A 12,937-nucleotide genomic window follows, 5' to 3' on the forward strand; every position below is an offset into this window, starting at 1 on the left:
GGCTGCTATCAGTCTCTAGTCAGGCTTGAATCTCTGTGTAGACAGTACCTTGGTATGTCTGCTGAGAGCCAGACAGCACTATGGGCTCGGATCCTGGGGCCGGCCTGCCTTCCCTTCAGATTTTCTATCCTGTGGGTGCTAGGTCTCTCCTGAGCTGAGGCCTTCATTTCCCACAGGAGACTCCTGAGGAAATGGTAGCTGCCACTTACTGTCTGCTGTGTGCCAGGCTGTGCTCCATTTTACACACAGAACCCTGGTGGTATCTTTGCATTACAGAAGAGGAAACTGGAGGCCCAGAGAGGCTAAGCAGTTACCCCCTCCTCACACAGTGACCTTGTAGGTGATAGAGCCAGACATCAGGGCCAGGCCTCACTTGCCCCCTATGTTCTTTTTGCCCCTGCCTTTCATGAAGTTCAGAAGTGCGGGAGGAAGTTGGCTGTCCAATGTGTATGTGTTTCAGATTATTCTGACTCCACCGAAGTCAAATTTGAAGAGCTTAAAAACGTCAAACTAGAAGAGGAGGAGGAGGAGGAGGAAGAAGAGGAACAAGAAGCAGCTGTCTTGGACCTTTCTGTGAATCCTGCCTCCTTAGGGGGACGCCTTGTCTTCTCAGGTTCCAAAAAGAAATCATCTTTGAGCCTGGGCTCTAGTTTGTCACAGGATTCTATTTCTTCTGATTCAGAAACCAGCGACCCTCTGTCCTGCCAGGGGCAAACAGGAATTCTCACTGTGCACAGCTATGCCAAAGGGGACGGCAGGGTCACCGGGGGAGAGCCATGCACAAGGAAGAAAGGGAGTGCCACCAGAAGTATCAGCGAGCGGGAACTGGCCGAGGTATGGGCTCTGGGCAGTGGTAAGGTGAATTGCCCAGAAGGGATCCTTGGAGGCTGGGTGTCGCGAGTGTCCAAGATGACAGGAGAGACCCTCAGGATGGACCTCCCGTCTGCCGTCCTTATATCAGGTGGCACTAGCTCACTTCCAGCCTGCTTGCTGGGAGTTCCTTTGTCTTATCTCTGTGTGACTGTTGTTCCAAAGAATTGCATTGCATCCTCGGGAACGGCGGTGGCTGATTGGGTATATCCTCTGACCTTCTATTCTTTAGAGGCACAAGGGTTAGAGTCGCAGTGGTTGCAGCTCAGATGTTTGAGTGTTGGGGAGGAGATGGCCTTTCTTACTCTAAAATTCAAGGATTTTTTTCCTTACCCATCTTGACTGCCCTATCGACTCCCCTGAGAATTCTCCCTCCTCCACCCTCCATACATCCTTCATCTCCCAGAATAGCATTGTTGACAGAGTATCCTTTTGAGACCAGGATGAATTCCCAAAGCCATAAATGTGAACATGTTTGTTCAGGCTTCCTCATAGAACACTCTGTCACCAAAAGCTGTGTTTTTTGTTCGTTTTGTGGAAAAAGGCTCTTGGTGGATCTGAGTGGGATATAGCAGAGCTGCATTGGATGCAGCTGGACTGACACCTACCCCAGCGACATGCCCTTACTCCCCAGCCTCACAGCTTACGTGGGTCAAGTTGCAGCCTTGAGGGAGGATGTGGTGGGTGGGGTCACTGGTGGATAGTAGAAGTCAGTGTAGGAGGTCTCCTTTACCTCCCATCCTCTTACTTTACTTTTGAAATAGTTATTATGAAACATTTGTGAAGTACATAGAACTAACTAGAGTACCATCTTGGACCTCCTGTCTATACTCATAATCTCTATGTATTAAAATTTGGCATATTGGCTTGATCTTTTCTTTGGCTGAAATACTAACAGTTCGTATTAAAATTTCTCTAGTTTCCTCACTAGTGCCTTTTTGTGGTTGGTTTGTCCCCTCGTCTTTAATACCCACACGGTTTTCTTTCTGCTGTCTCTGACTGTCAGGGCTCAGTGTCAGTAGACTTCCTTTTCCTTGTGTTTCTCCCTCCATCTCGCGGCGAGTGCAGGCTCATGAGCCGATGACTACCATGTCACCTCCTCATTGCCTCTGACTGCTGTTTCTCTGTCTTATAGCAGCTCCACAACCTTGGAAACTGAATCTCTTATACTCCCTACTGCCACATGCAAGTCATTCTTCCTCCACAAAGCTCTCATGCCCTCTCGTTCATCCTGCTGTCATGCTACAGGTCACGCTGTCCTCTTCCGGTGTTTTCCTGACTTTCTTGCCTCCAGTTACAATCACAACCACAAAAGCAGCTGACAATAGCACGGACTAACTATATACTAAATATACACATCGTTCCAACTATTTATTACTACTTAATTAATCTAACCAGAGTCAAGGTTTTTGTATTTTTGGGAGGGGGAGAGGGCAAGCCAGGAAGTAACACCCATCTTTTTTTCTCCCACACTAGGAATCAGTTAAGTAATGGATATAGGAGTCAGGCATGTGGAGCACAGAGTGTCACTTCATTACCAGTTAAAATGATTGAAGAAAGTGGCTTTTAACCTGTGGCCAGATGGCCCTGCTGCTCGCTTACCCTCAATAAGAAGACAGATTATCTACCTAGTCACAGGCATCCTGGCAGATGCACATGGCCCCTCTCATCTCAGCAGAATGTTTTCCACTCATCTTCCATGTGTTTGTGGACGCAGACCAGAATGCCCTCCTCTGCCAAAGGCAGAGCCCAACTAAGTAAAGTAACATGCAAGGGCTGGGGAGAAAAGCCTGGAATCCCTCCATGTGGGAACAGCCTGGGGGAGGGAGGCTGCTCTCTCAAATGCTTCTCTCATTCAAATCCTCAAAAACCATCGAGTGCCTTCCTGGCTCCTTTTTATTTCTGTGTGGACTTCTTAGCCGTGATGGTGATACCCTTCTCCATTCCACGCCAGCCCCCACTTCCCCCTTGATGTGCTGGCATCTTTGAACCACTTGCGATTCCCTAAAAATATCTTGGCTGCCTGCCCACTCTCTTTACTTTGTTTATGGCATGCCTATTCTGGGCTGGGACTGTGTCTTCAAGGAGCTCACAGTCTAGATGAATAGATATGAGCAAATAGTTCTGGTACTTCGTAATCCATGTTATGGCATGATTCTGAGAGGTAGCAAGCAGCTCCATGTGGGGTTGGGGTGAGGCATTCAGAGAGACTACAGAGAAGGAGGCATTTTAGCTAGGCCTAAGGTTGGCCAGGAGTATGCCAGGTGGGTCAAATTAAATTGGAGAGGGAATCTGCCAGAGGATAGTGTTCTACATGGTGGCGATGGCTCATGCCGAGGTCAAAGCACATGGGGGGCGGTCTGTAGTGGTTTTGTTTGCCTCAGGCATATGAGACTGGAGAGGGCCCCTGGATGTGTTGGTGGAGGGGTGTTTGGACCCAGGTTTGGAGGGTCTGCCTGGGATGCTTTGCGAAGCAGTTTGACTCTTAGAAGTTGTTGAGGAGCAGTGGAAGGTTCCCCACTGAATATTTTTGGAAATGAACATACTCCATAATACTTTTTTTTTTTTTTTGCACTACGACATCCGATCTTCCTAGGTGGTCTCCCATCCAAGTACTAACCAGGCCCGACCCTGCTTAGCTTCCGAGATCAGACAAGATTGGGCTTGTTCAGGGTAGCATGGCCATAGACCATAATACGTTTGTTAAATGCACAAAGATGCATTCAGAATAATACAGTGAACCCACAAATTCTCATCACCTAGATCTAACAGTTGCCATTATCTTGCCGCATTTGTCTCACCTATCCTTTTTTTAATCTGTGAGAGTATTTTAAAGCGAATCCCAGATACCATGTCATTTTTTTTCCCCTACCTCAGTGTGTAGCTCTAAAAAAATATAGGTATTTTCTTAATTAGTATGCCATTATTACACATAACAAAATTATGAAAATTCTTTAGCATGATCTAATACCTAGTCTATAATCAAATTTCCCCAGTTAACTAAATAAAATTTACGGTAGGTTTGTTTGAGTTAGGATTTAATCTAGTCTCATGCTTTACATTTGTTTATTATGCTTCTATGCCTTAATACGGAGCAGGGTTCCCCTCTTTTTTCTTCATTGACTCGTTGAAGAAACAGTTATTTAGGGGAACCTTCCACTGCTCCCCTTCACTGTTTCAGAAGATCATTTTAGAAGTATAAAGGCTTTTCGAGGGGAAGAAGGAGGCAAAATTAGAAATGGCAGAGGTTCTCACAAAGGTAGAATTAGGATGATTTTTACTTACATTTAAAATTGTTTGAATATTTTTTATGATTAATGTGTTATTTTTATAAGCAAATACTTCTACTTCAAGAAAGGAGAAAAAAAAAAAAAGATTTGCAACAGGGAAACCAATTTGGAGCCTGTTTCTTAGTCTGAAAGGCAGGTGGTGAGGACCTGAGCCGTGGCGTGGAGATTGGGGTGGGGAGCAGGAGGTGGGTTTGAGAGCTGCTTAGAAAGTAGGAGCACGGGGCTGGGAGGCTGGCTGTGGACTGAGTAAGAGGGCAGTATAGGGGTTGACTTGGGATTTCAGCTTGAGTTATTGGATGAATGGGGGTGCCTCAGTGGAAGATAGAGGTTATAAGAAAAGTGAGTGGGGTGTATGAGTGGCTCAGGTGAGTTCAATCTGGGCATGTCGAATGTGTGACCTGCTTGTGAGGTAGGCTGTTGTGTATATCCACAGACCTGAAGCTCAGGAGAGGGGTCCTTAGGTTTGAGAGTCACCAGAAGGGTGTCTGTGGGCACAGAAGAGCCCCTGTGTGGAGCGTGGGTGGAGGTAGAGGGCCCAGGAAGGAGAAGGAGAGTAAGAAGAGCACCAGAGATTTTGGGAAACTAGGAGAGAAAACTAGAAGTGTGTCCAAAGCCAGGGGAGGAGAAAGACTGAAGACTACTTGCTTCTGGTGAAGGAGAGGAGCCAGAGCAGTGGGGGAGGTTGGAGACAGTGCCAGGGGAGGATCTGGATGGATCCTGGAGGTCTGAGTGGAGAGAGGGAGTGGGGTCTCCTGCGGAAACAGGAGAGGATGGCTACCGATGGGTTCTTTGGTTTTTAATTGCGGTAAAATATACATGATATAAAATCTGTTCTTTTAACCATTTTTTAGTGTACAGTTCAGTGGCCTTAATCGCATTCACATTGTTATGCAGCTATCAGGCTGCAGATGGTGTTGAGGTGGAAGGAGATGGGGCGTGGTCTCCATGGGTCTCAGAGGAACCTTGCTTACTGGAGCCCAGCCCTTTGCAAAAGCCACCACTCCTACAAACCTTTCATTGCTTCTCATCTACTTCCCTTTTCTCCTTTGAATCCCTACTTTAATACTTGGTTCCTTTTTTAGGATACTTCTCTTGGTCTCAGTGCAGCTATCTTAGGCTGGTGAGGAAGATAAGCTTCTAGGAGCCAGGCCCTGTGCTACATTCAGCCTTGCTTCTTGAGGCACCAGCATTATTTTCAGGGCATGGCCCATGAGCCTTCTGTAAACGTGGAAGGAATGAATGGAAGTTTAGTTTTAGTTAGGAAGCTGATCGGGATTAATTAATAGAGTGGAACAGGGGACTGACAGTCAGGGTTTGGGGCAGAAGCCAAACCACTTTGCCTGTCCCTGGAGAGGTCTAATAGCATTGTATCTATATTTGGGAACAGCTGGGTTTCTGAGAGCACCCTTGTGTCCCCACCCCACCCCACTTTAACCATCCCCCCAAGGTGTAATTTGGGCCTCTTGCTATTCAGTTTATGCGCCACACTGTCTTATGTCAGGGGCCCTGGTAAAAAGCACCTTGGTTAACTGACTACTGAAACACCAAAGCCTTAGAGTTTTCATTTTACTGCAGACTGAACTACAGGTATGTGTTGGCTGCAAAAGTTGTTAAACTGCTTGAAAAAGTGAGTTCCCGAAACAAGGAGAGAATAGTTGGTTCTCTGTACAGAATAAGCTCCATCAGGGACATTGACTTTGACCCTGGGTACCTGATGTTAGAAGGAGTCAATGAGAACTCGGGAGCTTTGAGCTCCATTTCTCCTACAAGCGGGGGCCTGGGAAAGTCTGCATGCTCTCCTGCTCCATCCTCACAAGGAGCAGCCCTCTGAGGCAGCACTTGTTACTCTCATTTTACTAGTCATTTGCTACTCGCCTGTGTTCATATAGCTAGTTGTTTTTACTAGGGTTTCTGTTATATACTGAGAGGATTTAGAAATTGGAGCACATAGCAGGGAGTGACAGCACTGTGAGGAAAGGTGTGGATGCTCTATAGCATTTATCCAGAAGATGAGAAAATGTGGGAAGATCTTCAAATATTTGAATATGCCTGTTGGTAAGATGGTAGTGGAAAGGGCACAGACTTTACACTCTGATAACAGGTCTCCCTCTGGCTAGGTCATGAATGAGCTCCTTGAGGTTAGAGATGACGTCTCACCTGTCTGCATTGCCACAGCACCTAGCATGTATACTGCATATGGAAGCTGGGCGTATAGGAGTTACTCTGAATAAACAGATGTGAATAAAGGTGTCCTCCTCCTTTTCCAAAGCTTGACCCCTCTCTCCTTCCTCCAGTACCTAGATCTATAAAATGATCTGCCTCTACCTCCTACCTCATACTCATTTTCTATTGCTGCTTTAACAAGTTATCGCAAACTTAGAGCCTTAAAACAACACATTTATTATCTTCTAGTTTAGTTAAGGAGTCCGAAGTGGGCCTCACTGTGCCAAAGTCAAGTTACCTGTAGGGCTGTGGACCTTCCTGGAAGCTCTAGACAGATTCCGTTTCCTTGCCTTTTCCAGCTTCTACACGTTCCCTGGCCAGTGGCCCTCTTTTATCTTCAAAAGCAGTAACATCCGGCCAGGTGTTTCTTTCTAATCACTTCACTTTGACATTGACTTTTCTTCCCTCTTCCATTAAGCTCTATTTGATTACATTGGGCCCACCCGATAATCCAGGATAATATCTCTTTTCAGGTTATCTAATTAGCAACCTTAACAATCTTTGGCAGGTTAACATAGTCATGGAGATTAGGACATCTTTGAGGGACCATTATTCTGTTTACCACATATACTAATAACTAACTCTCCTTTCACAAGCTTCTCTCTTCTCTGCCTATAAAACCATAATCACATTGCCCCTATCCTGAAATAAAATTGGAGGAAATTTTCTTCTCAAGCTATGATCTTATTCCTTCCCTTGATCTTCTCAAAAATAGCCTCTATGATGTATTTACTCCTTAGTTCCTTACTGTCTGCTGGAACTTCTCTCTCCGAAAACGTCCTGACACCTCCTCGCTGAATCCGTTGGCCATTTCCTGCTCAGGCAATTCCATATTCTTTGGCCCTGTGGATTTCCTGTCCTAGAAGCCCTCTCCTCCTTGCTTTCTGTATTCCTCTTACCTCTCTATTTCCAGATCTCCTTTTCTCTCTTCTTCCTCCTGTCCTGGAATGGAAGTCTTGGTCTCCAGTCAATTTATTTTCCCCTGATAATCTCATCCACACCCACGATTTTGATTCTGAACCTTATGTGGAGGATTCCCACATCTGCAGCAAGATAGAGAAGAGGTCATTACTCTGACTTCTGTATGACCCCTCTCCCCGCCCCCGGTCTGAATTTCTTTTAGGCCTCTGGGGCTATGTGAACCATGCGCAGAATGTGTAACTTGTCTTGTTACCACTCCTTCATCCACATGAGTTAAGTGTCTCCCTTGGTGACTCAGGCTAGGAATCTCCACAACCTCTGGTTCCTTTATTTTCATTTGTTTACTTCCTAGTCTCTGCCAGTTCCCAGGTTTTCTAGTTCGTTTTGGCCAAAGAACCCTTTTTTTTAAATGAAATCTTAATCATTTATTTTTTAATAAATAAATCAAAAGCAGGGATGTTCTGGTTGGAATGTGGGCAGGGCCTCCAGCCCTGCCTGTTCACTCTGATGGCAGGGAGGGGCTTTTTGATCTACATTTGGAAACCACAGGTACGAATCAGTATGGTTCAGAAGAGATTAAAAGTCTGATCATCTGGGGCTTCAATAGTAAAGGTCCCTAACGTCCTCCCTCATCTACCACATTCCAGCACACTGAGTTGACCTCACTCACTCCTGTAAGCAGGGATCACATCCTGTTAGACCATTTATCCACACCTTCTTCCTTTCCTGGGCAGGCCTTTGCACTCAGTAGTGTCTCAGTAAATATTTGTTGAATGAATGGGCAAATGGACACCGAAACTTGTTGGTTAAATTTATGTTTGGAAGAGCAGGCTCTGTCCTGTTTGGGTTTTCTTGAATTTACAAATGTGGTCCTTAAGTTCTGGGGTTCTGCGAAGTTTCATGTGGAGTCTGTAGGTCCAGTGTTTCTTCTCCAAAGCGGCCCTGCAGTGCTGCCGCTAATCTACAGCACTCTGAGGCATTGGCTTTTGTCACAGTTGCAGAGTGGCCCTCTTCCATGCCTCGTTTCCTTGCTTAATGGGTTTTGCTTAACTCTGTTTCCTAGTGTCAGTATAACCAAGTTTAAGTATGTTGATTAGAAAGAAACTTTTGTGTAGTGTTACCGATTCTGTCCTGTACGTCTTGAACCTCATTACATGTGCTCTGACATTATGTAAAGGCAGCGTTAAATCAACCTTTCTCTTTGTAGCTAGGCTATGTGTTCTCTGTCCTGGCTGATGTTCTCCCCTGGAAAAGAGGAATGAATGGTTATCAGCTAGAACTGAGGTCTCCGTAGTGCATAAGGAGAAGTTGGCTTATTTTACCTTTAATGGATCAGCTGCTTCTCACCCCTTTGAATGTCCTCCAGCCTTTTAAACCTGGATGACCCAGCCGCCTGGCACTTTATAACAGTGCTGCTGGCCTTTTGGTCCAAGGGGAGGGGTACCTGGGTTTCTCTGGGGCTCTCAGACTCAGTTTCATGATGATGAGTCGAGGGGTGGGGGCATGACTCTTCTTTAGAGCTGGAATAGGTTTATTTTTGGTACATTTGTTTCGGGCTGCTTCTGAGAAGTCCAGGACTCACACTTAGTAGGCACAGATTTTGCCCTAAAATGTTTCTATCATCTTAGGTTAGGTTAGTTTGCATGGCACCGTCATTTTGGCTTTTTAAAAGACAGGTGTTTTCTATGTTTTTTCTGTTTCTTTTTGCTTCTCTTTTCTTTTTGCTTCTTCCTGTTTCTTTGTGCCTGCTCTTTCCCTTAGTTTTCATTGTAAGACTAATTTTTGCTGTGTACCCAAGTGGAGGCAAGACCAACTTGATGTCTTCTTCTGGTTTGCCCAGGTTGCAGATGAATACATGTTTTCCTTGGAGGAGAATAAGAAGTCTAAGGGCCGACGTCAGCCCTTAAGCAAGCTCCCCCGCCACCACCCGCTCGTGTTGCAGGATTGCGTCAGTGATGATGGTAAGTGTTGTCTTCTCTGTTCACCGGAAAAGAAACAGCTCACTGCATTAGGGCTTGCTCTGATGATTCAAGCAGGAGGCCAGGCTGAGGGCCAAGGGTGGGCCTGTGGCTTCGCTAGCTGTTCCTCTAGATACTGCATAAAGAGGGCAGAATTTTATATGATAACCTAATTTATTAACCAGATTTCATTATATCATAGAATGTACCTAATATAGGGTAATCGCATGCAGGTTCTTCCCTTTCTTCTCCTAAGAGGTACAAGGCTGATTTTTCAGGATAGCAAACTCTCACTGATGCCAAGCCCTGCGCTGAATGTGTGGCTACAAAGATAACTAAGATATGTCCATGCCCTCAAGAAGCTCACAGGGAGGGAGTCAGGGCAAACTGACTGCTAATCAGATCTAAGGAAGGTAGTACTCCAGGTGGAGGGTACTACCATGGACAGAGAGTAACCATGGAAAAGAGAAACAGGAAGATCAGTATTAAGAGGAACCAGCTCAGTGTGGCTGGAGTTAGAAGGCCAGGCCAGGGAGTGTGAGGTTGGGGAAGTGAGGTGATTGAGAGGCTGATGAGTGAGGACTTTTTTTCATTGGCATTCTGGAGCCTTTGAACTGTTCTAAGCAGGAGAGCAACGTGGTCAGATTTACATTAGAAAGATTGTTCCTAGTGATTGCATCTTGAGAATGGCTTGAGAGGAGCAAATGGGCTTTTGTTCTGGTGCCCATGAGATATGAGAGTCTGAACTAGGATGGTGGAGGTAGGGATGGCGAAGGGGATGTAGTGAAGATGTTGTAAAGATAAAGTCAGCAGGATTTGGTGATTGGATGTGGAGCTGTGAGGGTGGTAGGGAAGGGAGAGGCATGAGTTGAGTGCTTCCCTGGTATCTAGCTACGGTCGGGTTTTAGAAACCTACATTCAGTTTCTGTGGAGGACGTAGACTTGGGTTTGTGCAGAATTGGTCTTTGATACTTTTACTAGGGTAAATGAGGCCTTTCAGGGAGAGGTGCAGAGGAGGGTGAGCAGAGGCTGGGGTTAGGAGGACAGAAGAAGAAGCGGAGCCTGTGAAGGAGACAGAAGGGGAGTAGGCAGGGATGTGGAGGAGAACTTAAAAAGTGTGTACCTGGAGCGCAGGGAATGGTTGCCATCAGGCAGTGTGGTCTCCTGTGCTGCCTGGAGCCCAGGGATTCAGTAAGATTAGTGCTGAAGAGCCTCTGTCAGTGACCAGATCCCTTGTTACTCTTACTGATGCCAGACCCTTTCCCATTTTGTTCTGTCCTTCCTGTGCCATTGGCTGGGTGGGAAAGTCTGGAGTCTCACTGGCCTTTCTTCCGTTCCACAAGCTCCCACATGTCTCTTCTGATCTGATGTCAATGCCCATCTCTGCTGTTTTCCTTGGTAGAAAGATCATGATAAGCTGCGTGGGGAGATTCTCTTGAGATTGTATAGTCAGAAGTAGGCCAGACCTTGAGCCAGAGTCTTAGGAGGTCCTCTGGTGTTCTCCAGCTAAAATGGGGGCTTCATGATCTCTGGTGGCAATAGCCCAGTTTCATGTTTCACCCCTCTCCCCCATACTCTGAAGCCATGTAGGTTGTAGAAAATTGGAAAAGCAGTTTTAAAGAAGACAACAAAAATTAAATTACCTTGCAAAGGTGACCACTGTGAACATTTTAGTGTGTTAACCTTCCTGTCTTTTCTGCTCAGGTACCAAATTATGTCCATGTATGCCTTTTTATAATAACATAATTGAGATCATAATACATAGCCCCCCAACTCTTGATGAGAAAAAGTTTCAAATGTGGAAAAGTTGAAAGAATGAAAGCACTGTGTGCTCTCCTGTATTCAGCAGCTGTTACCATTTGCCTTCACTGCTTTCTGTCTCTTCCATCTGCATTGTTTATGTATGTACTATGTGGATAGATATTTGCTGTATCATTTGAAAATAAATTGTAGTCATCAAGTCACTTCACTTAAAGTTCACCAATAGGCATCTCCTTAGAAGGATTATTTCCTATGTTAACACTACTGTTACCACATCTAGGAATATAATAATTCCATAATATCCTCTAATCTTCAGTCCATATTCATTTTCCCCTGCTTATCCCAAAAATGTGTTTTATAGCCTTTACCCCATCAAACCAGTACAAACCAAACAAGGGTCACAAATTTGAAAGTTTTGTGTTTTTTTTAGTCTCTTTTAGCCTAGTGTGCACATTCCCACCACTTTAATTTTTTTTCAATTAAAGCATAACTTATTCAATGAAATGCACACATCTTCACTGTACAGCTCAATGAAGTTTTAAATATGTAAACTTTAAACTTTGATTCCCACAATTTTCACATAACTAGTAAACATTTTTCATCATTCAGTTTTCACAAGCAGAATGATTTGGCCACTTACAGTTTTGTAAATAGAACAGATATCAGTGTGTTAATTTTTCTGTTGTGATTATGAGGCTGTCTGTTTCTTCTGCCATATATTGGTCACTCTTCTTATGGCTGGGATGCAGAAAATACCTGTGCTTTGGTTTTGGCACCATGTTCATGTTCCTGGCTGTGCTTGATAATGGGGCTAGTAGGGATTGATTTTAATTGTCTGCATTGGCCTCAGTACAGTATGGTACCCTTCACTGAGGTCACACATGGCAGCTGCCATATCCCTTTAGATTAAACATGACTATAAAGGTGGACTGGATAACAATTTACCTGCACTGAGTACTGAGCTTGAACTGCCACAAGTGAACAAATAGATGGACATCTAGTGCAAGTATATACCAGAATGTTCCTTGGGCTGCTCTGCGTGGAGCTCCAGGGTCTCTTGGAAAGAAAGCACTTCTGTCTAGGAAGAACTGAGATCATTGGGGAGGTTGTAGGTAGGGATTGCTGATGCCCAGACATGGCTAGATGTAGTGATCCCACAAGGTGCCTCATGTGGTGGGGCTGGCACAGAGCTGGGCTGTTGGTCACGTGCTCCATACTTCCTTACTTAGGGAAGCATCTGGAGAAACATTTTGGACATCAGTTTATTTTGATATTTGCTGCTATGTCTCCCAAAGATTGCCCTCATTCACCGTAATGTTGATTATGAGGTTTCCCTTACCTTCTTGACTTTGTTTCTACTGGAAGCTAGTGGGCTGTGCCCTTCTCTCACTGATTTGGGGGAACTTTATCGCTTCCATCTTGTTTTGTGAGCCCAGTTTTTTTGTTTTCCATCCAGTGGTGTGTACTGTTTTTTGGAGAAGATACACCCAGAGGGGATTTCCTTTTCCAAACAGTGCTGAGGCCCAATGAAGTATGTTCTGCTGTATAGAGTAATGAAGAGATAGAAATTTGTCATCTAGACCAGGGGTCTGTGAAGGACCAGATAGTAAATATTTTAGGCTTCATAGGCCTTAGGTCTCTGTCACATATTCTTTTTTTTTTCCCTCAACCCATTAAAAACGCAAACACAATTCTTAGCTACCTGAGCAGGCTGGATTTGGTCCATGTGCCAGCCCCTGGTCCAGATGCAAGGTATTACATCCTGTGGCTGGGAAGAGGCTTCATGCTCTGCCTTCCTCTGAGACAGAGCTAGGAGGTCCATGAGCCCTGTCCAGAAAAGGTACATACCCTACTGACCTTTTCAGAGGGAGCTGGAAACTTCTAAGGATAATGTAAAAACTTTTAAGCCTTGCC

The 12,937-nt window shown here is 45.1% G+C and overlaps 1 protein-coding gene and 1 pseudogene across 5 annotated transcripts in view; one reads left to right on the forward strand and one right to left on the reverse strand.

The window, feature by feature from the left end:
* Nucleotides 1-12,937, forward strand: part of KDM4A (lysine demethylase 4A) — a 38,635-nt gene that overhangs the window by 13,802 nt on the left and 11,896 nt on the right. For 4 of the 5 annotated variants that reach the window (XM_039883635.1, XM_039883648.1, XM_039883629.1 and 1 more), the window contains exons 11-13: nt 461-834; nt 2,347-2,352; nt 9,145-9,265. In XM_039883635.1, coding sequence (XP_039739569.1) covers nt 461-834; nt 2,347-2,352; nt 9,145-9,265 — 501 coding nt within the window. The remainder of the gene's footprint in view (nt 1-460; nt 835-2,346; nt 2,353-9,144; nt 9,266-12,937) is intronic. The other variant, XM_039883653.1, reaches the window with a different exon arrangement.
* LOC120581216 (uncharacterized) lies at nt 3,442-3,560 on the reverse strand (annotated as a pseudogene).

The sequence above is a fragment of the Pteropus medius genome, unplaced genomic scaffold (assembly GCF_902729225.1).
Source record: "Pteropus medius unplaced genomic scaffold, Ma_sr-lr_union100, whole genome shotgun sequence".
NCBI classification, from domain to species: Eukaryota; Metazoa; Chordata; class Mammalia; order Chiroptera; family Pteropodidae; genus Pteropus; species Pteropus medius.